General features: G+C 50.2%; 7 protein-coding genes across 7 annotated transcripts; 2 read left to right on the forward strand and 5 right to left on the reverse strand.

Annotated features, from left to right (window-relative positions):
- Positions 1 to 1,287: 1,287 nt before the first annotated feature.
- SCP_0902260 (predicted protein) lies at positions 1,288 to 4,043 on the reverse strand (the record flags this gene model as incomplete). Its single annotated transcript, XM_027761459.1, has 4 exons — positions 1,288 to 2,322; positions 2,373 to 2,551; positions 2,604 to 3,729; positions 3,786 to 4,043. The coding sequence occupies 4 exons, from the start codon at positions 4,041 to 4,043 to the stop codon at positions 1,288 to 1,290; spliced, it is 2,598 nt and encodes an 865-aa protein (XP_027617260.1).
- A 1,672-nt stretch (positions 4,044 to 5,715) lies between these two features.
- SCP_0902270 (Uncharacterized MFS-type transporter) lies at positions 5,716 to 8,187 on the reverse strand (the record flags this gene model as incomplete). Its single annotated transcript, XM_027761460.1, has 15 exons — positions 5,716 to 5,796; positions 5,849 to 5,967; positions 6,020 to 6,066; positions 6,122 to 6,180; positions 6,232 to 6,373; positions 6,434 to 6,487; positions 6,539 to 6,613; positions 6,668 to 6,711; positions 6,766 to 6,803; positions 6,856 to 7,040; positions 7,101 to 7,229; positions 7,286 to 7,396; positions 7,448 to 7,661; positions 7,722 to 7,821; positions 7,879 to 8,187. 15 exons carry the CDS (start codon positions 8,185 to 8,187, stop codon positions 5,716 to 5,718), a joined length of 1,707 nt encoding a protein of 568 aa, XP_027617261.1.
- A 929-nt stretch (positions 8,188 to 9,116) lies between these two features.
- SCP_0902280 (hypothetical protein) lies at positions 9,117 to 9,710 on the forward strand (the record flags this gene model as incomplete). The annotated part of the gene is made up of 1 exon (XM_027761461.1): positions 9,117 to 9,710. The coding sequence occupies one exon, from the start codon at positions 9,117 to 9,119 to the stop codon at positions 9,708 to 9,710; it is 594 nt and encodes a 197-aa protein (XP_027617262.1).
- Positions 9,711 to 9,818: 108 nt separating this feature from the next.
- Positions 9,819 to 15,118, reverse strand: SCP_0902290 (DNA polymerase alpha catalytic subunit; the record flags this gene model as incomplete). The annotated part of the gene is made up of 19 exons (XM_027761462.1): positions 9,819 to 9,952; positions 10,010 to 10,103; positions 10,156 to 10,383; positions 10,443 to 10,612; positions 10,674 to 10,772; positions 10,824 to 11,043; positions 11,095 to 11,227; positions 11,277 to 11,551; positions 11,602 to 11,769; positions 11,822 to 11,968; positions 12,024 to 12,348; positions 12,404 to 12,648; positions 12,708 to 12,928; positions 12,983 to 13,150; positions 13,209 to 13,398; positions 13,453 to 13,601; positions 13,653 to 14,753; positions 14,801 to 14,990; positions 15,041 to 15,118. The coding sequence occupies 19 exons, from the start codon at positions 15,116 to 15,118 to the stop codon at positions 9,819 to 9,821; spliced, it is 4,335 nt and encodes a 1,444-aa protein (XP_027617263.1).
- A 332-nt stretch (positions 15,119 to 15,450) lies between these two features.
- On the reverse strand, positions 15,451 to 19,750 carry SCP_0902300 (hypothetical protein; the record flags this gene model as incomplete). The annotated part of the gene is made up of 8 exons (XM_027761463.1): positions 15,451 to 15,881; positions 15,942 to 16,097; positions 16,161 to 16,374; positions 16,421 to 16,655; positions 17,064 to 18,133; positions 18,183 to 18,367; positions 18,419 to 19,544; positions 19,601 to 19,750. 8 exons carry the CDS (start codon positions 19,748 to 19,750, stop codon positions 15,451 to 15,453), a joined length of 3,567 nt encoding a protein of 1,188 aa, XP_027617264.1.
- A 616-nt stretch (positions 19,751 to 20,366) lies between these two features.
- SCP_0902310 (Protein pet117, mitochondrial) lies at positions 20,367 to 20,698 on the reverse strand (the record flags this gene model as incomplete). Its single annotated transcript, XM_027761464.1, has 2 exons — positions 20,367 to 20,522; positions 20,603 to 20,698. The coding sequence occupies 2 exons, from the start codon at positions 20,696 to 20,698 to the stop codon at positions 20,367 to 20,369; spliced, it is 252 nt and encodes an 83-aa protein (XP_027617265.1).
- Positions 20,699 to 21,475: 777 nt separating this feature from the next.
- SCP_0902320 (Monothiol glutaredoxin-5) lies at positions 21,476 to 22,107 on the forward strand (the record flags this gene model as incomplete). The annotated part of the gene is made up of 4 exons (XM_027761465.1): positions 21,476 to 21,502; positions 21,555 to 21,829; positions 21,883 to 21,953; positions 22,010 to 22,107. The coding sequence occupies 4 exons, from the start codon at positions 21,476 to 21,478 to the stop codon at positions 22,105 to 22,107; spliced, it is 471 nt and encodes a 156-aa protein (XP_027617266.1).
- Between the last annotated feature and the right edge of the window lie 3,114 nt (positions 22,108 to 25,221).

Below are 25,221 nucleotides of genomic sequence, written 5' to 3' on the forward strand. Positions count from 1 at the left end.
TATACCTTAACAAGGTAGCATCTTAGGGCGATTAACACGAAGGAATCTCACCGTGATTGAGGCTGGTTAAGGCGTCGTAGCCTCGAGTGTGCGCGGCAGCGACAGTCACCAAATCATCAGATCCATCTGTGTGCACCTGAGGGTCCATGACTCCCAGAAAGGCAAGGGGCCCTTACAACGAGGGCAGCCGCGGCTGCAAACACTCTAATGACATTGAATAAAAGGACTAAACGATATATGGGTAACTGTTATCATAATAGTAGGGATATGCCGTCCCAATTCGTCGTCCGTCAAATCAGACATCAAAGTCATGATTGCATCCCCGACTCGGACAGAACACTTGCACTCAACCTAAGCACAGTCAAATCAGCAAAGTGGTCCATCACAGTTCGAGAGGATCGTTCTACCAGAGAGTCATCTTGAACAAATCCTTTTGCATGTCAGTGTAGCAAATCGGATGCCTGCGGACATGTGCTTAAGTTGAGAACGTCTCCCATTTCTGAACTCTAAATCCTGCAGTAGTAGTAGAGTCTAGACCAGCTTGTACTTTGGAGCATGAATTCGACATAGAGCCTGTGCCTCCGCACATGAAAGATCTGCAAACCGGTCTATTTACTACTAGGGCCGGAAGATTATTGTCGCCGACCGAAGATAAAGATTCTGAGCAGCTCACAGAATGTCAGCGTTTGAAAGCCTTGAGTGAAGTCCGTCCGGACAGGAGCACATACAGAGCTGTCTGAGCTCGGCTAGAAAATACCTAAACATTCTGGCTGACGAAACGCGTCGTGCGTCCACCGTTGAGAGATCTATTAGATCCAGCATTTCAACAGAATCCCACATAGCGATTGTCTTCCTAGACGGGCTTACATAGTATTGAGACCGTGTAGACGAGGCAGTCGTAGTGGAACATACATAAAAGATCTAGAGGCTGGTATACAGTAAATAATTCACTTTTGCAGATGCAGCCGTACTCCTGAGACATCATGCATCAGCTTTGATCATCAAGGGATATACACTTACTTGGACAGGGTGTGAGACAGACGAAGCATCGACAACCGTAATCCATTGGCAGATGGATAAAATAGACAAGGAGCAAACTAATAAACACATGAGAAATACACGGTCTAGATAGATAACGTTAATAATACTACAGTTGCGACGGACGTCCAAGACGCAGACGCAACCTGGGGCATGGAGCATATAGAGTGGGAAGGAAACGCAAATATGAAGACGGCGAGACGAAGGAGCTTACGACCCACCGCCAGCTCGTTGGGGAGAGTCTTAGGTTCATTGAACAGTGCAACTCCATGTGCGCTTCCAAAATGGCGACGACTGTGCATTCTTCGCATTCGTGGAATGCGAAACATGGTCTTGAGGGGGAGTAGGAGGCTGAGCCACTGGATCTGATTCCGTAGGTCCGAACATGTCGAGCGACAATACGGATAAGTGGGGGTCTGTATGAAAGGATTCTGTTGGATTCGAGTGGGCCACGCTGCGGGGTTTCTGGGGAAGTAGGGGTGGGCAAACCCGTTCCTGGGCGTCACTCGCGACTGGCAGCATCTTTGGTGTACAATTCAGGGACAACGACATCATCTTCGTGCTCAGCCCATGCACGTCAACGTTCCCTAGCGAGGTCCGATTGGTTGAATCACGGACTCCTTCCGTCTCTTTAACGAGATTGTACTTCTTTGGTAAGTTATCCGTCGTCTTGTCCAGTTCTAACCAGGAGTCCGATCGAATGATTTCTTCGAAGTGGCCACAGATTCTCTTATGGCTGTTTAATTGCTGCGCCATCTCCCGATTCTCTTTCATCTGTACTTCGATAGCCTGAGTAACCTTGGTGGCATTCATGGAGGCGACTTCATTCTGAAAAGTTGGAGGGAGATAAGTCGGCCTACGTTTCAAATTGGCAGTAATGATATTGCTGCTCGCAGGGCCTACTTTAGGGCGCTGCAATAGATATGGCAGATCCTGCGCAACTACGGCGTAGTATCCTTTGAAGTATCCCAGTAATGTTCCCAGGAGAGAATTCAACGGATAGGTCGAGCTGATTCCGAATTCAATAGGTTCGCCATCATCTGAGAGGTCCCCATTTTTCATTGTAGACCACTTCTTGTCTCCACAGACGTAGAATTGTCCTTGATGCGACTTCGAGGCATCGAAGTAGTGGTATATGAAAGACCCCACGTCCGAAATGGTATGGGGCAAGAATCGAATGGCCATGTACAAGAGAAGGTGAAAGAATGACTCGAGATCATCTTGGAGCGTGCTGGGCTTGTACGGGTTTCGCAGTGACAGCGCAGACATGAATTGCCAGGTACCCTAGACAAGAGAGTCAACCACAAATCGCACCGCAAGCATAGACCACGCACCGTACGATCGGGCTGTCTCGCTGCCTGAAGCACATTCCCTCCGGAAACTAATTTGGACAGCTCCCAGTCACACAGATATCCAACTCGGACCTCCTCGCCTTCCTGTTCCATCATCAAGATATTTCCTACGCTGATATCCCTATGAAGAAGATGAAGCTTTTCATACGCTTGTTGATGAGCTGCAATATCAGAGTGAACAAGCAGACAGCGCATACGGTGTACACCACAAACCTATCAGGCAGTCATATACAACCTTGACGAGCTCAAAACCTTCCTTGAACTCAGCAAGAGGATAACCAACTTCTTTAACCACAAGGCGATAATGAGTATGCTTCTTCAACGGACGTCTTGCCGCTGGTGTCGGCCCATTAACTTCTTCCCAAACGGCTTGCGTCAAAGTCTGTTGGTCGAGCACGTCGCCGTGGCAAACAAGGGTGGGGACGTTCTTGACACTCGCGTCGTTAAGTTTCCGTAGCACATCGCCTTCCTTCTCGATGTCGACGTGATCGACCCTCCACGCGTCTTTGAGAAAAACGAACTTGCGAGTCTGGCAATCGAGGGCGACGTACCCACGGGTGCCCCGACCCACCATACCGTTAGCGAGGAAGTGTGGCTTGCCAACGAGATAGTATGTGGAACGCGGCACAGTAGAAACTCCAGATGCCGTACGCGCACTGGTGCCCACATGCGATTTGCCAGGGTCATTGCCGTGGTCTCCTTCCGGGGACGACTCATCGTCAACCTTTAACCTCCACAAAGGCCACCCGGCGTCGAACGAGGTCTTAAAGTATTCCCGAATGTAATCTCCAAACTCCAGTTTCGTCTCTGCGTATTGCTTCATCAGAACGTGGTCTTCCGATCCTTCTGTGACCAAAGTCGCAGATTCATCGTACCCTTGCTCTTTGGCTTGATGGTGCGAGAAACGCCATAAAAATTCGCCGAGAATCTCTGGATTCCGCTTGTAGTTGAACTTCTCCGTAAACGCAGCACCAGATCTGTCCCAGCGCACAATGCGAGCACAATTCCCAAGAATGAGGACTGTGAAACAGAACGTCCGAAACTGGCGAGCGAATATTTCAGCGGCGTACGCAATGGCTTGGCCTCGGGTTCGGTCCCCATACGACGTATCGTGCTCGTAACCCTCTTTCTCTTCATCAAACGGGTCATCCCTACCAGAATATCTCTTGAATTCAAAAGAAATCCGCTGCTGCGCCCAGTGCTGTCTCCCGTCCGTCGGAGCTTCTTCCTCGAGGAACAGTGCGGCATCCACCTTCTGTTTGAATTTCTCGTCCCTATCAGGTGCATTCGCTGTCGATACGCACTTATAACCTGGACACAGAGCCACTAGACACTTGCACTGTAATGGTGATCAGGGCCACTGGAAGGATAATAAAGGGTGGCATGCAAACATACAAATGGTTCATACAGCGATTCTTCACGATCGCCTTCCCGAGGCATCTTGTTGAATGCGCCGGCATAATTTCCAGGGGTCAGACCAACAGGACGTGGGAGGAATCTCTCCAAGAAGTCGCTCGAGGGAACCGTGATGAATTTTCGCCACATTTCTTGTCGAAGAACTTGTCGATTTTCGTCGACTTTACCGCTGGGTTGAGCGCTGTGTACGCTGTGTGTAGGGAGAACGACTTTAGTGGGAGTGCCTTGGGCGTACATGGTGGATGAAGATGCATACCGCAAAGGTTGGAAAGCTCGTTAAATATCGGGGACCCTGCGTGGCCAAGCGCGTGACAGATCTATGCGGGGACAATGAAGATCAGTAGATGCGACCCTAAAATGGCGTGAAGCGGGCACAAACAAACGGTTGTCTAGACAGAGACAATGGTTGTATACAGCAGGTGTGTTCGACTTTGCTTGTTGGATAGAAGGCTAGCTAAGCGCGCGCAGTCAACCGCGATCGAGCACGTGCGCAGACGTGACATGCTTCGTGACAGATCGCGTCCATCGAATGATTTGGCACTCACAAGATGATAGTGACTAGATCTGCAGTAACAGTACCGTGAGCACTCCTGCAATCAGACCAAGATCGTGTGCCAAATGGCAAGCTGATCAACCGGAGACGGACGTCGCTGATTCAGGCCGGCACTGCTCACGCCTAGCCAGGCCTCGGTATGTATGCAAACGGTGGGACTAATGTCAGTGCTATATGCCACTCGTCAGATGTCTCTTCCATCAGCTTATGGGTTTGGTACCGTGCAGCTAGAGACAATGAAAATGAAAGCAAGACGCCTGATTCCGGAATCTATTACGCAATCGAGGAACCAATTTTAGGTACTTGAAGCGCACCCCTCGGATGTCTCTTTCATCCTGAGTTGCGGATTTAATTAGTTAAAAGGTCGACGTGTGGGCAGTCGGACGCCTGGTGTGTCTCGATCCCTCATCAGCCATCTCTCCTCTTTCCCGGGCATGTCCTTAGGCGTTTGAGTTGTTGACTGGATCACGTCTATTTACCTCCAAAGATAACCCATCCGAAGGCGTCACTGTGGACGACGATCATCTGCTGCGTATCATGTGGATACATGGACACCCGTCCCCCGCAGAATTCCTGACTGACTCTATGAATCGAGACCAATTTCCGAGCGCCGACGGTGAGCGCTGCCCTGTGCGGTCTATCAGTCGATGCGCCGACGCTGGCGTCCACGCAGGCTGAACTCATCCGCAACTCAGAGGCTGTGGAGGACTCTCGCGAGTTGGTGAACGCTGCAGCATTCATCGAGAGATGTCTCCAGTACGTCCCTGAAGACAGGCCGGACCGCGTTGAACTCTTGAGGATCCATGGACACAGGGATGATTGACTGGCAGCGGGTAGGTCCAGTGTCGTTGTGTACATCGACGTCTCTATAGCAGTAGCGCTAGATTAGCTAGGAACATTTGAACTCTAACCCCCACTTTCAGGAAACTTCTTTGTTTCAAGCTCCGTGCGCACCCATGAAATCTGCAGGACCGTCTTACCCTACTACGGGCCCGCCTCACACCTCGATGCGTTCCCGGGAGGAGTTAGAAGTATGGCGTGAATGCACAAGCCCAACTCAACGCAGCGGCGATATTGATCTAGAAGCGGAGAGGTCATCGAAAATTCCGACAAAGCTCACGTTCATGAATGCATGCGAACGAACATGCACAGTCTAAGGTTAGTGCTACAGCGGTGATATGCTAGTCTATGTAATGAATCATAAGCCGTTAATCGGTGCAAGTGGCCTTACAGCTCAGGAAGAAATAAGAAAATATGTCCCGCGACGGGCTCACCATCTCCCAATGAAGACCGATATGGGTGGTGTGTGACTAATTATGAACTGTAACTGTGAGTCCCCTGCTGATAAGCATTGCGTCACGGCTTGCTGAGCTCCTGCATGACCTGCTTCGCGAACTTGCTGCGAGCACGAATGGCCGGCCCCTTGAAGAACAGAACCTGGTCGTGTGCATCAGCGAAGCCCCACCGATGACGCGATGGTGAGACTCACGTAGGGGATCGGGATCAGGACGACAGCGATCAAGGCGAACAGCGTGTTCGCCCAGTGGTACGTCAGGCGGGCGAACATCTGCTGCGTGAAGAGCGGGAAGGCCATGCCCATCAGATTACCTGTGTGCAGAGTAAGCGGCAATTCTTCTAACAACAACGATGGAGAGCTCACGGAATAGACTTTGCCCTGCCAGCGCAGAAGATGCGAATGGACCGTAGCTGGTGGACGTCCTGGTCAGGTTGGGAGATCATCGAGACACGCGAAAGCACGCACCAGTCCGCTATATACGTGAACACAGCCAGGTACACGACCCAGAGGGCCCACATAATGAGCTAGTACTCCCTGTCAGTAGTTAGGACTGCGCTCAGATTTAAACTACATACCACGATCCCCACGCAGAGAGAGATCCAATAAACATGTGAGTATGTTGACCATGCGTAGATGAATAGTCCAGCGGGGAACACAATGGCCGCTACACAAGGGGCGAACAACCGAGCTTCCGGTCCGCGCATCTCGACATATTTTCTAGGGAGTTAAATTAAATCAGACCTTGACATCGACAGGTCGCGAAGACGAAGTACTGACAGGTACAGTCGTTCCTGCCAGACGTTGCCAATGACACCCAGAACACAACTGAGACTATTGATAACATCTTCAGATGCTGCCAGGCGGGAGCATGGATTAACTCACATCAGACAAGAGAAAACTGTCCCTGTTTCACCGGAGTTGAACCCATGGAGTTTCTGGAAAACGGGACCGATAGACCTATGCAGAGAAGTAAGATTATTGGAAGATACTGAAACAAGAGCGTCTACCCACTCAATCATGGTGTAGAGAATACCCCAAACAAATCCTATCCAAAGCTATAAAATGTGGTCGTCAGTGCGACGCATGAGTATTAAGTCAAATAGTCGTACAGTGAAGCTCAAGACAACCGGCTCCGTAATCAGCAGATCTGCGCAGGGCGTTAACATGATGCCGTCCGAATCATGTAGACTTCCACTCACAAATTGGTCGAGTGCAAGAGATGTAGATGAGCGTTGTGAGGCTAGCACGCTCATCTTCCACGCGGGCACGGTAGCGGTGATCGCCCGTCTCCTTACGCATCTTCTTGGCCAGGCGTACGAGCAGCACCGACGCCCGTGTTTCTTTCATTAAGGTAAGATTCAAAAGCACGAATACACCGGAGAATCTGCAGGATGAGATTAAGCCAAAAAATACAATACATATAAAGTGATCCATACTACCATACATGACATGAATCCATTGAATCCAGCGCCACTCAAGATGACGGTTCTGCTCGATCCAACCTGAAGCTACTGGACCTAGTCCAATTGCACCGATTGCGGCTGTCGTGAACATGGACATCGCGAATCCACGCCTGAAGCCCATCTACGGGTTTGCACTGAGTTACTAAGCGAAGTGTGATGTACGCACTGATGGGGCATCCATATGTCAGCAACGGTACCACCAACCATAGTGGAACCTGTAGATCCAAATGCACCAGCCAGGAAGCGGCCAATCATTACAGTCTGTACATTTTTGGCACTGCAAGATAAAGTGAACAACAGGATAAAGACAAGAAGAGGGCACACTGACAGAGCAGTCATGATTTGCATTAGCACAAAACCGACACCGCTCCATAGATACAACGGCTGTCGTCCAAACTCCTCACTGAACGACGCCGACACTAGAGGGACGATGCCAAAACCCAGTGCATACAACGAGAGTCCTATGGTAGCTTGAAATTCGGTACAATTCAGGTCACGCATCATGGAAGGAAAACCAAGCGCATACGCGGCGCTAGAAGAGGCTGATTGTGCCAAAGTCAGCTCTGCAGATTCGTGACAACTGGGAGCACAGGTTCACTCACCGACCAAGACTGAGAACCAGCAAGCGCTAAGAGTGATCATCCATTTCCTTTTGTCACAGAAGTTCACAGGGTCTCGCTTGTCCCCCTTGTCGAACTCGATCTACGATGAACGGTGCATGTTAGATCGTTCAAAGCATTCGAAACAGGCACAACTGACGTAGAGCGGTTCTTCTTCGGGTTTTGTCTGGGATTCTGGGTGAGACTCCACCTTTGCAAGGTGCTTCTCAATGCTACTTCTCTGCGCTTCAAGATCGCTCTCGTCATGATGATCGTGCGCATGATGGTGATCTCGATGGTGCATATAGTCGCTGAATTGGTGGGTATAACTCTCGTCAAGAACTTCGCTTGCGGGTCTATCGGAAGGGCTGATGCGAGGGTCTATCGGCTCGTGAACATCTTCCAAACCATGGATAACAAGCTCGGAAGTTCTCTCATCGGCCAGGGTCGCTTCTTCGTCGCGGGACATGGTGGAGAAGGAGGCGAGAGGTAAAGAGACAGTCGAAGGGGAGCTGAGGCATTGCGAAGACGCCAGGCTGATTTATATCCTGTGATCGCATGGGAGAAGCATCCAGAGACAAAATAGTCTCATTTCCGCATTTGGGCGATACGATGGAGACGCCCCTCCAAGATGCCGCTCCGGGGGCCCGCCTGAAGGAAAAACCTTGAGCCACCCAATGGTCAACGATCTGCGCGTGACAAAGAAATTGTCGGACATAGCCAACAATCCCGAGCCTCCGAGTCATTCATCCACCTTGCGCAGACGCTCTGCAGCACCTGACAGACAAGTGACCGCTCTTAATCATTTTATCGGCATTGTTCGGCATAACTTCCCCTCGGAGAGCAAAGCTCCCAGGTACGAAGCTCCGTGAAGAAGAAATGGAGAATAGACATGAGGGCTCGGACTCTGATGGCATCTACCAAGTTAGTCAATCTCGCAATCGAACTGGCAATTCACGAATCACGTTCCTTGTTGGGCAAAGGCTTCCGATTCTAATAACTACAAATAAACCGCAACAACCACCTGGTCACATGAGCTTTGGACCTGCCACCGTCACGTCTGTTGAATAAGTTCCAGTAAAACGGCGGACAGGTACGCGCCGTCTTACTTCACCTTGATGTATTTCGCGTACATCTAATGCGTTGTCGCGATAGGTGTTTCGCATATCGTCTCTCCCCCCCCGGCACCGGTCAGAACAACCAATCTTGTAAGCCTGCAAAACGGCTTGTGAACCATAGATCATGAGTTTGCGCCATGCAAACCTGAAGTTAAAAAAAGTGTTGCAGAGTGTTTTGCGAGCACCTCATAGCACGTTCCAAACACCGGAAGTCATCCGCCAGGACCTCCGCAACCTGCTTCGCGAGACCGCGCAGCCAGTAGCCGTGGTGACATCACTCATGCCGTCAGGCGCGCAACATAATGTCCTACACAGCCACTCCCGCTTTCACGGCGCGACACTATCTTCTTTCAGCTCCATCGCGTTGGACCCATACCCCCTCGTCGCGTTCTCTCTCCGAATACCCTCGCGCATGGCGATGTCCCTCAAGTCCGCACACGTATCTCTCCCGGTCGCGTCACATATGGTCGTCAACATCCTTTCCGCCGCACAGGTTGATACTGCCGTGCGCTTCGCCCGTCCAGATCTGCATCCGGACCCGTTCGCGGGTTCTCCATATTTTCTCTCTGCGGAGGGCCTTCCCGTGTTGAAGGACTCTGTTGGCGCGCTTTCTTGTAAGCTTGTGGCGGCGTCGTGGCCGTTGCACGACCTGGAGTTGCTAGAGGGCCGGAGTAATGAGGAGACGGTATGGGAGGGCGAGGGTGTCGCATCGGAGCTCTTCATCGCCAGAGTGACACGAGTGGAATTACTTACTGATCCTGAACCAAAAGAAGACGAGAAAGATCTACGGACATCCCCCTTGCTATATTACCGACGCGCATATTCCACAACTCGCGATATCCCTGGACGATCTGCATCCGAGACAAAGTCATGATGTTCAACGATATCCATTGTGAAAGCTATGCGGGGTATTATTGATACAACAGTTTATGATGAATGCAGAGCATGAGAGACAGGTTTCATAGCGGTTGTCGAAGACAAGTTATATCTTCATGAAAGAGAAAAGTCCAGTCAGGTTCACCCACCGGCGCCCACACTGGTCGAGATATTTTTCCACAGTGTCGGTCATGACCTGCAAGAAATCGGCTTGCAGATCGACCAAGGCCCGTATTTCGTCTACATCAAGATGAGGGTCAATGTTGATTTTCGCTAGCTGGCTGGAAGGATTCACACCTAATCTCGTCCCCGTTGCACTCTTCAACGCCTTCTCCGCACTGAACAGAGAAAGGTAGAACCGGATCTGAGTGTAGAGTTCCGCGTCCGAGTACTGCGACTCGTCAGTACTAGTTTCTCATGCTGGACGGAGCCACACGACTTACTTCGAACATCACTGCACCGCGGCATCCATGCCGGAGACATCTTCGCCCATACACACCCATCATCCGCGTCCGGTTACCGCATGTAGGATCATCACAGACAGTCCAACCTTCATAGTACTTCGCGATGTGTTCCCGGATCTGCGTCTCCAGCTGCACCTGCAGACTAGCCGTGCCTAATCTGCCATGGCACCCAGGACATGTCGGGCCCGCAGGGAGTAGCAACGAAGCCTTTATCATAAGACATGAGCCCACGGCTGCCGAATCTGATGAGGGACCAAGCAACGCACCTCTCTGTCACTGATGGGCGCGAAGGCAACCTCACCCTGGCACGAGCGACATCGCACAACGAACGGATCTGTGTCTTTGAACCTCTCAGCATCTGACATCAATGAATCCAGTGTGCCGAACGCTCGTTCTTCCGCCTCAGCCGGACTGCGGTATCGGCTTGCATCGAGTCCTGAGACATATCAAGTTAGAAGTGGATATCGCAGCATTGTGTTCAGTGGTCCACTGCTCACCCAGGCACTCGGCCAAACGCGACCGGTCGGTCCCTTCGATAGGTTCACATAAACGTTCGATCGGAGGCAAGATTTGGTGTGCCAGATAATGTTCGTAGTCTGGATACATTTTCAGTTTCTATTCATGTCCGAGGCCTCCGACGGACTCACCAATCTTCAACTCGTCGCTTGCCCTTCGTACCTCGTCGGGATGCTTCGCCCGCTCAGCTTGCGCGGTCTTGCCTACTTCGCCGCTCTCACCTACGCAAAATACGTAGGGGATGACATCACCCGATCGAGCGGTGCCACCCCTCGCCTTCATCCTCAGAGCGACTTGGACATGTGGCTGGCTCTTAGCATCAGGGTAGTCCTCTGGGTTTTTTCCGAGTCGCTATCCCCACTGGTTAGCATGACGATCAGAAGTGGTCGAAATAATATCAACCTTGAAGATGATGAACTCGTCCAACTTGACCTTGCCTGCGCGAATATCCTCGCCCATAGTTGTGAGATACTCGTGTATTCGTTCAACGACAGTTTCGGTCGCCTCTCCTGACAGAATCTGGTCTAGTACGTATCTGTAAACGAGTTGGTTAACGCACATTCCCAGAAGAAACGGTGACATACTGAGACACCGCCTTAGATAACGCGCAATACTCTCTGCGCTTCATGTCCAACCCCTTCACCTCTGTGGATGTTCGTCCACCATCTTCGACCTTGATGGCAGCATACTTCTTCTTTTGTAACAGGAGCAAACGTTGGAAGATACCGTCGAGGTCAATCTCCAAGAGCTTGTAACGATCATTAACCGCTTTTTTGAATTCTGCTGATATCTTGAGTGCCTCTGGAAGTTCAGTGACGTTGGAATTAACGAAGACCGAGTCCGTATCTCCATAGACAACCTGCGAACGTAATCAGAAGAGCCTTCAAGTACAACTTTGACCCCACGCACGTCAAGCTGTAGACTCTCTGCTAGTTCACGAGTATGCGTCAGAATCTCACGACCCTTGAACGTCGTGAGGGCAGCGAGGGGGCGGGCGTAGAACCTGGAGTACTCGAATCCCAAACAACCGTACATACTGTTCGCTGTAAGCTTCAATGCCATCTGTTTGATATCCCACTGCAGAAAATGATCAGTGGCACGCCACCGCCCGTGATATGACTGATAGTACCTGAAGCAACTGTGATTGTGTCGCTTTGCGGTCTTTCATTAGACTTTTGACCTGCCTACGTCTGTTGACGAGAGTAGCAATGAGACGGGGAAGAACACCCTGGGCAACCTCAGGACTCGGCGGTTCTGGGATTTTTTCTTCACCCTCCTGATCAGTTCATTCATCAGCATATCACAGTTTCCCCAACTATACGTGCACTCACCTCATCCTCTATCCTGTCGACAGTGGTGAAGTCGATGTTGTACTCCTGGATGATACTCGGGTACAGGGAGTTGAAGTCCATAACGAGTATAAACTTATCCCACAATCCACGCTTAGGTTCGAAAACAAGACCACCCTTGTACTTATCCCGCTTGCCTTTAGTCGTCTTACCTCCTTCCGCATCGTCATCCTGTGCCTCGATCTTTTCAGCAGTGGCAGCCTTCTTGCCGAACAGCTTGTCAGGACAGATGTACTTTAAGCGATGGAATTCGTGCAACAAGATGTACTCGTTCCGTTCAGCACGTCCGCCATTGAGAGTCTTGTTCCTACATTAAATCTCCGGTCATTTTCAAAGTATGCTGAACAGCGAAAACAACTGACCAAGAGTTTCCGGCCAAATTCGTAAGTTGCCTCGTCAGAGGAAGCATCTGCACCTTAGCGGCGAGCGCCATTTGATAGTGAGCGTCTAGCTCACAATGCCGGACGAAGGTGAGGAGTCTGTCTGGCGAACTGACACCGCTATCGAAGTAGCTGGCAGTGTCGTCTGGGTCGATATCCTGCCTATCACTCTTGAGATGTGTCTTGCACATTTCTGTGAGTGACCACGTAGTGGACGATATCATGCCCTAACGATAGACAGATCCGTGAGTGTCGTATGCTTTCAACGCATGGATGCTCTTTGCACCTTTGCACTGTCACTAGCAAGATCGCAGACCAACCTCCCGTTAACGAACCGGAGGTTGCTCCCTTGCCTACCGATATTCGGCCACCTCGATCGCCTGAAACGGCCAATTCGTGACCAATGGTCTGCCTTCAGCTCTCTCATGCGGTGGAGTAGAACATCCAGAGAGACACCCAGGAATTCGTGCCCAACGATAACATCAGGGTCTGCTTTGTGAATAGTCACTAGTAGTGCCACTATTTCAGTCGGGAAATGTCTGAGGGTCAGAGAATACGAACCAAGCAAGCTGTTCAGCAACATCCGTTCGTTCTTCATGGGAGAAATGACGCCCTTGCCATTGCGTCCGGCGCGTACTTCGAAGTTCGGCGGGAAGCGGTCCAACGGTCGAACAAACGTACGCACGGAACACGGGAGAGCTTCCGGAGGCGTAGGATCGTCGATTTGTACTAGAAATGATATCCTAGTTAGCATGACTGCACCGCGAAGACAGATATGTGAACATACTGTTCGACCAGATCCTCGCCGTGGCACACACAATCTCTCGGTTGTTCTGCTTGTGATTGACAATCGTTTTAAGGCTAAGACTCATCACGGTTAATGGGGGTATTTCCCTGGGAGCTTTGGCATCCGTTTCGGGAAATGGATTGATATCTTTCGAGTCCGATACTGTTGCTTCGACTTTGCACCAAGAGACCTACACGTCTGCACGTCAGCCTAAAGTACCAAAGGAGGGAATTGGTTCACGCACTCCCTTGTGTTCTAGATGAGGCTTCTTGATTTGCAGCCAGCATGGACCCATTATTCTGCGCTTCAATACTAGCAGTTCGAATGCGCTTGTGTTGGTACCGAAGATGCGTGAAAAGTTCGGGCTAGACACGTTGTTCGAGAGTTGTGGTTCTGTGACGACTTCAGAACTGCCATATTGCGACAAACATGCGAGCAACCTACCGTCGAAACCATAAACAACTTTCATCCATTGCGCCTCTCCTTTGGGCACGTCCTTCTCTCCGAAGGCATATTTCCTCCTGACAAACTTCGATCTCCAGCGCTTGATCCCAGCCTTTCTGCGAACACGATCGAAGTCCTCATAAATGTCCTTCATCTCGGGCACCACGTCAGTCTCGTAGGTATCTCCGGCTTCGTCCTCCTGCATGCGCCGCTCTCGGGGTAGGATGAACAAGTTGCGTTGCAGGTTTTCGACAGTGACGCAACACGACAACCAGGCCTTCGAGACCTTGTCTTGTGTCTTTCCCACGAAGTAGAGATGTCCCTCATGTTCGAGGTAATCAAGCCAAAAGAATCGTAGAGAACCATCTTCCTCAAGAACATATGCACTTGAGGAGTTTGCAGATGTAGATACAGATGTGGAAAGCGGTCCCAAAGTATCGTCAGGCGCGACGCTGAGAGAATCGTAGACAGAGAGCCACGATGGGGTGTCGTCCTGTCTGGCTTTCTTGTCCTGAACGTTGAGCCTTCCATCAATGGACTCAAGTGGCCTTTTCTGGACATTCAAGTCTTTCAGCACGGATTTGAGTGGCGCGTCACCATTGATGTCCTCGTCGTCCACGTCCATGAACGCGTCCATGTCCAGACCATCAAACGAGGTGTCACCTTCGTCCGTTTCGCTATGGAAGTCCATTCGTTCAAATTTCCTAGTGGCTGGTGTCATGTCAATGGCCTCGGTCCTAATCTTCTTCTTTGGGCTGAGAAACTGGTCATCGCTTGACGGTTCGACACTGTCTTGGGGAATTCCATCAGAAGAGGCGTCAAATTTATCTGGATAGGTGTCCCTGTATTCGCCTATAGCACGAGCAGGCGATATTCTCGGTAGGTCGTATACAGATTCCGGTCGGGTTTTGCGCTTGCGCGAACTCCCACTGGGTTGGGCGGGAAGGGCGTCCATGTCGCCCAAAAGTGAAGTCATGAAGTCAGTCTCCTGTGCTGCAGAGACTACGGGTCTATAAGCACTGATGCTCGGTGTTACGGCCGGGGGCGGTGGTTTTGGCTTCGCCTTCGCTTTCGCCTTCCCGTCGACTTTGCCCTTCCTCGCTGCACCTCCATCAGCAATGTAATGAGACGATCATGAGAGCACGTACACCGCCCATATCTCATGTCATCATCGCTATCCATCTCCTCTTCAGCCTGTTCGAAGTCATCGACACCATTATCCATGTAACCTCGCACGCCGTCATCGACCACGAAATCGTCCTTCGCAAGCCTTCCTTGAACAATGGTCTTGTACTGATCATCTGAGACAATGTCGTATATCGCAACGTTTTCTTCCTCCTGGAAAACGAATGAGAAGCTAGGTAATCATGGAGGACAGTGAACAGTACCTTCCACTCTCGACGCCCGCCTTCCCTGGCAACTTTGAGCGCGGCGAGCGCTTTATCGCGTTCTGCCCTGTTGGCCATAATGTAAGATGCACAGGTCTCAGGGGACGGTGATGCTTCACGTTCAACTGGAAGAGAGGACAGGTGAGCGCGTCGACATGACGCGCTTTCGGGCGGAGATCGAAAGCGCGTCAAAGTCATGTGCCCATGGAAGACATCTACTTATGATCTTCGGGTTCCGCTCTGGCATTCAAGTTGTGGCTTTAGCCTTTCTGAACACCGTCCTAGGAAAGCTGCGAAAGATGCTGCACCTACTTCCGCCCTGCCAGCTATGTATGAAACCTTACGCCTCAGCCCTATGATTGATTGTAAATGTCGTCCGTACAATATATTCAGAGTTCATTTCAGTCCATCTACAGGCTGGCCCCCTCGCCAATCAGTAACGTTAGTGCCTCCATGTAACGCTTTCTTGTGCCCTCAATAACGCTGTCTTCCATGATCCAACCTTGCCCTTCTTTCCCCTCAGGACCGCTTTCAAGGCCCTTGCGGAATCCGGTGCTCACAAGCCAGTCCCTAAGGTATTGCTTGTCGAAACTGGGCTGCAAACCGCCAGGCTTGTAGGAGCTGGCAGGCCAGTACCGCGACGAGTCCGGGGTAAGGAGTTCATCGATCAGAATTACTTGATCTTCTCCCAACGCCTCGGACGACGGTAATAGACCGAATTCGAATTTTGTATCCGCGAGGATGAGGCCACGGGTGGATGCATAATCTGCAGCTTCCTTGTATAATCGTACAGCGGCTGTTGATATCTGGTCGTACAGCCTCTGGCCAATCAGCCCAGCGGCTACCGCAGCGGCGGTCAGTGATGCTAGTGTGAGGATGAATATGAGAAAAATAGACATACCATGTTCCGGAGAAATATTTTCATCGTGTTGGCCTTGTTCTGCTTTCGTGGAAGGTGTAAACAATGGCTTGGGCAGCTTCTGGGACTCGACGAGTCCAGCAGGTAGGGAGATACCATGCACTGTTCCATATTCCTTGTATTCAGCCCAACCGGACCCTATATCATCACATCGAGAATTAGTCCCATGAACAGTGCAATTTTAGTCAGTGACAGGCGCACCACTCAAATATCCTCGGACGATGGCTTCAAGAGGTATAACCTTGGCCTTACGGACAAGCATAGTTCGCCCCTCCAGCTGCTCCTTGTATTGTCTAACTTCTTCCGGCATCTTGTCTATATCGGCGGTGACAAGGTGTGTGGGGAGGACATCCCTTAGTTTGTCGAACCAGAACAGGGAAATCCGAGTCAGAACTTTGCCCTTGTCTGGCACCCCCTGATAGTGCGCCAGCCCATTGCCCAACGCAGAGTTAATGTCATACCGCAAGGTCACCCGTCACCCAAAAGCCAGGAAAACAATGACAAAGTGGACAAACGTTGCGGAGGATCACGTCGTACGCCGAGATGCGATCTGTCGCGACGAAAAGTAGATGCTGCGGGGACGACGTAGCGTAGATGTCCCGAACTTTGCCTCTGGAGACGAGAGACAACCCGGGTAGATTGCTTTGAATCAAAGCAGATTGAGACATGAGTGCAGAGATATCTACTGGATGGAATCTGTCAACAAAGTGATGGGATGGAAACAGCCGAGATCTGCTGACGCTGGGAGGACTCGCCGCTACTTACAGTATGTAGAACGACGTCGCGTCCTCGAGGCCTCACATCCCAGGGATCAACTTAGGAACTTAGGATACACTTATGTGCACGCCGAAAGGACAATCGTGACCCATTGCAATTGGTGGGTAGAGAAAACTGACAAGGAGCAAGCTAATGAACACATAATACACGATCTAACTTAGATGATAGATAACGTTAATAACACTGCAGTTGCGACAGACGTCCGAGACGCAAACGTAAGCCAGGGAATGGGGCACATGGAGTGGGAAAGAAACGCGAATATGAAGACAACCGGACGAAGTAGCTGACAACCCACCACCAGCTCGTAGTGGAGTGCCTTAGGCTCACTGCACAGTGCAACCCCACGCAAGCTCCCAGAATGGCGACGACTGCGCACTTGTGGAACGTAAAGCATCCTCTTGGGGGGGAGGCTGAGCGGCTGGATCAAGCTGTGCAGGCTCGAACAGGTCGAACAATGATACCGAGAAGTGGGGATCTTCAGAGCATAAGCGGGGGCTTTCAGAGTATAAGTGGGGGCCTTCAATACATTCTGTCAGGTCCGAGTGGGCCACACTGCGGGGCCGGACGCGGTCCTCGGGCACTGGTGGAGTGCATACTTGCTCCTGAGGATAACTGACGACGGGCTCCACCTCAGGTGTAGCATCCAAAGTCAATGAATTCATCTTGTGGGACAACCCAGCGCACCCTAGCGAGTGCCTGGTCGAGTCGCGGACACCTTGAACCTCCTTTGCTAGATTGTAATTCTTTGGCAGCTTGTCCAGTGTTTTGTCGTGCGATTGCCACCGCTTCGGGTCCGCGAGCATCGTTCTGAAAAGGGAACAGATTTCAGAGTGTCCGTTCAAACTCTGTGCCAACTTCCGATTTTCCTGCATCTGCGCATCTTTGTTTCGAGTAGTTTTCCTGGGGCGATGCATGCCGTCCTTAACGCTATTAATCTGCAGTATCTGACGGAGACGTTGTGGCATGTTGTCGAGTGGGTCATCCACGGAGTTCTGGGGGTCGGCCGCAGGTTCAGGGGGCTTCACGAGCTGTGGGTGATCATGCCCAATCACGGCGTAGTACGCACTGAACCACGGCAGAAGCGTCTCCAGGAGATCGTTCATAGGATAGTTGGCGTCGTCGCCGAATGTGATTGGTTTGGTCTTAAACGTGAGAAGCCCGCTTTGAATCGTAGACCACTTTTTTTCCCCGCAGACGTAGAATTGTCGGTCGAGAGGATCTGCATCATCGAAGTAGCGGTATATGAACGTACCCACGTTTGCATCCCCAATGTTGTGCGGCAGGAATCGTACGGCCATATACAAGACAAGGTGAAAGAACGCCTCGAGGTCATCTTGGAGCGTGATAGGTTTGTATGGATTCTGCAGTGATAGCGCAGACATGAACTGCCAGGTTCCCTAGACTGGAGGTCAAAGACAGATCGCAAGATAAGCGTAGATAACGCACAGTACGATCAGGTTGTCTCGCTACCTGAGTCGCATCTCCGTCGGGAATTGACTTCGACAGCTCCCAATCACACAGATATCCGATTCGGACAAATTCAATCCCGTCGAACCGTTCGACAATCATAACGTTTCCTATGCTGACATCTCTGTGCAAGAGACGAAGTTTTTCAAACGCCTGCTGATGAGCTGCAAGACAGAGTGAGCACGTAGGTAGGATACACAGCGAACACAGCGTACCTGTCAAGCAGTCATAAATAATACTCACAAGCTCGAAGCCGTGTGCGAATTCATTGACGGGAATACCAACTTCTTCTACGACAAGTCGATAATGGACGTGCTTCTTCAGTGGACGTCTCGCCTCCGGCGTAGGCCCATTGACCTCTTCCCAAATGACTTGCGTCAAAGTCTGTTGGTCGAGCACGTCTCCATGGCAAACAAGGGTGGGGACGTTCTCAACACGCTCGCCGTAAAGTTTCCGTAGCACGTCGCCTTCCTTCTCGATGTCGATGTGGTCGACTCTCCACGCGTCTTTGAGGAAGACGAACTTGCAGGTCTGGCAATCGAGAGCAACGTACCCACGGGTGCCCCGACCCACCATACCGTTAGCGAGGAAGTGTGGCTTGCCAACGAGATAGTATGTGGAACGCGGCGCAGTGGAAACTCCAGATGCCGTACGCGCACTGGTGCCCACATGCGATTTGCCAGTATTCTTGCCGTGGTCTCCTTCCGGGTGCGACTCATCGTCAACTTTCAACCTCCACAAAGGCCACCCGGCGTCGTACGAGGTCTTAAAGTATTCCCGAACATAATCTCCAGACTCCAGTTTCGTCTCTGCATATTGCTTCATCAGAACGTAGTCTTCCGATCCTTCTGTGACCAAAGTCGCAGATTCATCATAGCCTTGCTCTTTGGCTTCATGGTGCGAGAACCGCCATAAAAACTCGCCGAGAATCTCCGGATTCCGCTTGTAGTTGAACTTCTCCGTAAACGCGGCACCAGATCTGTCCCAGCGCACAATGCGAGCACAATTCCCGAGAATGAGGACTGTGAAACAGAACGTCCGAAACTGCCGAGCGAATATTTCAGCGGCGTACGCAATGGCTTGGCCTCGGGTTCGGTTCCCATACGACGTATCGTGCTCGTAGCCCTCTTTCTCCTCTTCAAATGGGTCATCCCTACCAGAATATCTCTTGAACTCAAAAGAAATCCGCTGCTGCGCCCAGTGCTGTCTCCCGTCCGTCGGAGCTTCTTCCTCGAGGAACAGTGCGGCGTCGACCTTCTGTTTGAATTTCTCGTCCCTATCAGGTGCGTTCGCTGTTGATACGCACTTGTAACCTGGACACAAAGTCACTAGGCACTTGCACTGTAATGGTGATCAGGGCCACTAGAAGGATGATGACGGGTGGCATGCAAACATACGAATGGTTCATATAGCGATTCTTCACGATCGCCTTCCCGAGGCATCTTGTTGAATGCGCCGGCATAATTTCCAGGGGTCAGACCAACGGGATTTGGGAGGAATCTCTCCAAGAAGTCGTTCGAGGGAACTGTGACGAATTTTCGCCACATTTCTTGTCGAAGAACTTGTCGATTTTCGTCGACTTTACCGCCCGATTGAGCACTGTGTACGCTTTGCGTGGGGAGAACGCCTTTAATAGATCGGGTTCGACTTGGCGGCCTCGAGGTTGGATAGACGGCCCAGCTAAGCGCACGCAGCCCAACCGCGATCGAGCACGTGCACAGCGTTACATTCGTCCACAATAAATTCGAGAAGATTCAGCTGTCAAGGCTCACAAGATAGACTGCAGTAGCAGTGAACACCCTCCTACGATCTTGTGTGTCGAATGTCAAGGTGGTCGACTGGACACCGACTTCGCTGAATGGCACTCAAGCCGGTACTTGTTCTATATACAACCACAAATGGTGAGAATACTATGCAAGAACATTGTATGACTCCCCGTACCTCACAAGATTTACGCTCCGAGTTACCCATAACAGATACCCTGTGAAGCATCAGTCGAACAGTAAAACTCTTCGTCCTCACACCCCTCAGCCGTTGCTCGTAGTTCCACAAATAAGGTATCAGTGGCAACTTGAACCGCATCCCTCTGACCTGGCGGTGTTCACAGTAGCAGCTGTGACTTGCCTCGTTCGAATTATGATGAAATTGCAAGCAATGCAAATATCATAGTTGCCCAGAATCACGAGTAGCAGAGCTGGACACAGGTTGTACTCGCTCGTATATCTCCCTCTTCCTCAGGGACTCGTGCAAATCCTCCTCCCGTTGACGCATTTTCTCGCGCCGTCGCTCATCATCGCGGATAACACCTTTGTACATTGTCTACGATCAGGTTGTCAGTGTGGAGAAAAGCGCACGCGAGGTTCATGGCCGACTGTGAGATCCAGTATAGACGCACGTACCTCCCGCTCTCGTGTCTGAAGATGATGGACACCCCAGATGATGAACGCAGATGCAAACACAGACCCGATCAAGGTAGCCTTAGCGGCGCGAGACATGACAATAAACAGATGGGGCTCGCCGAGTAACACGCGCGAAACCCTCGAGATGGCCTATGTCAAGTCCTAGCAGCAATATTGCATCAGGGCGTAGCAAAGCACGTCGCACGGATCGTACTTCACTTGTGCAATCAATCTGCGATATGTAACGAATGATTCGGTGCTTTCTCCTCACAGGGACGGACGCCGCAAGCCTCAAGATTCCGCACAACAGTAATAAAGGAAGACTTGTTCCAGTTGGGCCCAGCTCACTGGTCCGCACGGACCGGTGAGTCTTTACGTGGAGATGACAAAGCACCTCACTTAATGACTAGCCAAAGTCAATTCACGCAGAGACACAGAGAAAATACAATCAAAGCATTGGTGGTTGTGTAGAAAAGAAAATCTGTGGGCTCTAGCTAAGCTTCCAACAGGTTTGGGAGTAGAAAGTTGCTCCTTAAAGCTCGATAGAAGAGCAACGCGAAGAACACTCTAGCACTGTGGATAATAATTACTGCATGAAGAAGTAAAAATACATTGCAAGCAACGGCTCTGCCAACGAAGTCGGCCCTTCCAAGTCAGCAGAGTCAAACCAGAAGTGCCGGTGCAAGTTACTTCATCGCATTCGAGACTCGAGAGGTGAATGTCATCCTGACCCTAAACCTGGGTTTGTATCACGTGATTTTATTTCCTGTATTCTTCCTGAGCACTCCAATTCCAAAGTGTTCTTCACCGGTCACCTCATCCACCCGTCGAGCTTGCTATCCCACCTTCAGCCTTTTGTGATACCTGAATACCATGTTTCGTGCTGCATTCCGATCTCCTGTAGGTTCGATGCAAGTTATTTCACCTTCGACAGGCTAACCGTTGGTATCAGTTCTCTCCGCTCCGCACGTCTGTCGCGACCCTAGGCTCTCCTTCACTCTCTGTTGCGCGCAGGCTCTTGTCACAGGAGGCACGGGCAAAGATTCAGGACGCCGTGCATATCACACCGGTTGTGCTGTTCATGAAAGGCACCCCCGACGCGCCTCAGTGCGGTTTCTCCCGTGCGGCGATTCAGGTGCTCGACCTGCAAGGTGTCCCGACAGAGAAGTTGAAGACGTTCAATGTCCTGGAGGATAGCGAACTCAGGAGTGGGATCAAGGAATTTTCGTGTGTATTGCTAGATTATGTGCGTCGAGGCTTACTGACCATAGAGCACCCAGTGACTGGCCGACCATTCCCCAACTATATGTCAATGGCGAATTTGTCGGTGGCTGTGATATTCTTTTGAGCAGTGAGTACCTCTCTCGGGCGTCTGTGTCGATCTTGAATTTGAATATTTTGGTTCAGTGCACCAGTCTGGTGAGCTCGAACAACTTCTAGAAAAAAGCGGTGTTGTTCCTCCCGTCGTGGAGGAGCCGCAGGCATCCACGCCTCAGTCGTCTTGAGGGTGCATTCACCGAGGAAGAACCTGGTATCGTACGACATAGCTTCGGGATGGTCTCTATCTAATTATGCACTGTATCACTGTACATCTGTCTTTACACACTGCTCACGAACGAACTAAGTATGATGCAATAGCGCAGACTAGTGTGCCAGTGCTCCGAATATTATTGTGAAAGTCGGCAATTATTCCGGGGCGTACTCGATATCACCATTCGCGTCTATTCGCCCTCGCTGCACAACCGCTCCCTTTACGCGCATGAGGTCCTCAATGGTCTTCAACTTCCCCTCCTCTGTACTTTCTTTGAACCATCCAAGATGGTCAGCTATTAGATGACTACAGGAAGATGCAAGAGTCCATCGTTAACGCGTTCTACAGTAGAAACTAACGCAAGAACACCGAGTGTCATACAATCCGGATGCTCACCGATTCTTGCAGCCCGGACACTGCACAATCACAATTCCCCGTTCATAACTTCTCCTCGTAAACTCGTGTGTAGACCGTGTAAAACAATCAGTCACGGTACAGGTGAATGTTAGAGAGAGTCGAGGTTCTGGTGTCTTGAACTGTATCTCCGTCTGCCGTTCTGGAGCTGCAATCGATGCGCTCGAGTATGTTTCAGAACATTTTGGAGTGGTGGATGCACGAGAAGCATCGCTTGCTAGGTTTGTAGTAGATGACAGTGCACGGTAACCCGTGCCGAACGAATGTGTGGTCGGACGTAGGCGGTAAACTGACCAGATTGACGAAGAACCGGATTGTGAGATCTGAGGTGTGGCGCGATATATGTGATAGACTTTCGAAAAGGGACGTCGAAACATCGCAAAAATTTAGCTGTAAGGGTGAAAGTGGAAATTGCCACGAGCTCGAGAACGGTCGAGCAGGCCATGAATGTCACGTGGTTGACGAGAACGCTTACAGCTACGACTCGGAGTGATTGACTGATCAGAACGTTAACGATGAATTGAGCTGAATTATGTGCGTATAGTGCGCCTATATATATCTACCATACATACATCGTAGCGGCGCGAGCGCCATTCCCCGACTCCGATGGGGTGCTCACGGTTTTTGTAAGAGTGAGGGTGTATGATTGGTGATTATGTAGTACAAGTACAGGCATTTATTACGGTAGTTACAGCAATGGAAAACTACACGAGCGAGGCATCGTCATCATCGCTGTCATCTGAGTGGTGTTGGTCAGGCTTGGAATTTGGTCGGAAGACTCCGAGGAGGGGCATGGGCTGAACAACACTTGAATTCACTGACAGTAATGGACAAGACAGATGATGTAGATCAGGTAATGAAGCCAGTGGGATAGTTGCAGTACTGTTACATATAGTCATATGATATAAGATACTGATGGTATGGCTGTCTTTTAAAAATCCAAATGGAAGAACCATCTGAGCATCAAGATGGTGTTGATCGGGTAATGAAATCAGTAAAATAGGTATAGTGTCGTGGTGACGATAATACAATATTTCGTTGATTCAATTGAATGGACCATTTGATGTATACACGAGGATGTGTGCCCAGCGTCCGTCAAGCGTAAGGAGTGCTGTACGGTCATTGGTATGCATTCTGTTTTCATATTGTGGGACACCGTCATTCTGTTGGTCATCGTATATCCATCCTGAGTTGTCAGAGTGGAGGAGACATGCTGTAAAGTGACTAGATCCAAAGTATATTACAGCTGCCAATGAGTAGGTGGTCTGCATATTGAATTCCAGATGAAATATGGGAGTGACAACTGTATGTTCCTGTGAAGGATATTCAAAGTATAAGATGGGCGGTGGTGTAATGTTGCTTATATTATGATGAACTTCACTGTCGCATTGACATAGTAATCTTCTTGCATGCAGAATGGATGATGTCATGGTCTTACTTAACCAAGTTTGTATAGTTTGAGTTTCAGCAGAGGACTGCATGCCGGTGAACACAATAACAGATGGAATTTGTAGCGTGAGTGGGCATGTTTGATAACAGGCAAGACATTGTATGGTCGTGACTATATTGTTAGTGGTGTTTTCCAATGCACATTCAATTATGCTTGCTGCAGAGGCAAACAGTGGACCATATCTTGGATATTCCATAGGTGATCATCTACTAAGAAACTCTCAGAGAAAATCACATTGCATGTTAAACTGCTTGGCACTGGAGTCTGGGCTCAAATTCTCAAAACAACTGACCAACAGACTAGCAATAGCCAACTGATTCTTTCACATTGCACGTGAAGAAGAGGTCAGTTGAGAGTAGCTGTGATAAAGTGACATAAATGTGGCATCATATGCACATGAGTAGTCTGTGGATGACCATTGGCAACCGTGCTTGTACATGTATGGTGATGAGTCAGAAGGTGGCATTGACATTGATGGCAAAATCCCTGATTCTTCCATTTGTGAGGCTTTCCGTTTGGTTCCTTTTGACTGTGAGCTACTGTCACTAAAGTTGACATGAAATGACTTTGTGGAGATGTCATCTTCACTTTCAGGATTTGGCAAAGGTACGAGGGATCCTGTTTTAAAGCCATAGTGAATTAGAGTATTTTGCTCAAGCACTTTAAATTTCTGTGTCTCATGGTATAGGTCAGCAGAAACAGGCTTGTTTAGCTGTTCCAACTTTACTGGCTCTGAGATGAATAAGCCATTTCGTGTGTGTGCTCTTGATGCAGCAACATAGGCTGCAAAGCCGCCCTCAGTCATGTTGTTGAGTACTTTAGGCAGTGTTTTGCCTTGCAATGTGTGGCCGGTGACTGCAAATGCAGGTTGTATGATGAGTTGCAGTCGGGTAACTTGGTACCTTTGTGTATCTCCATTGGCATCTCTAAGTGTAGTTGTAAACCACCATGTTGTTGGAGCAATAGGCACATAGCCTGAAGGCAAGTCAGGCAGATGTACCTTGCTTGTAGAAAACTCAACTATAACACAATCTGCATATGTGTATCCGACAGGACAGTGTTTAATCGAGATGTGCCTAACTATGCCTTGAGCACCATTGGTGATTCCAAGTTCTGTGGAGATGTTTCAACTGCATAGTACCACAGGCATGCCTACATATAATGAAATGAATGCTGGGAGGGCACCTTCAGAAGTAAGTGGTGTTACATTGAGTCGCAGAAGTG

Source organism: Sparassis crispa (assembly GCF_003851025.1).
Source record: "Sparassis crispa DNA, contig_000008F, whole genome shotgun sequence".
In the NCBI taxonomy this organism is placed as follows: domain Eukaryota; kingdom Fungi; phylum Basidiomycota; class Agaricomycetes; order Polyporales; family Sparassidaceae; genus Sparassis; species Sparassis crispa.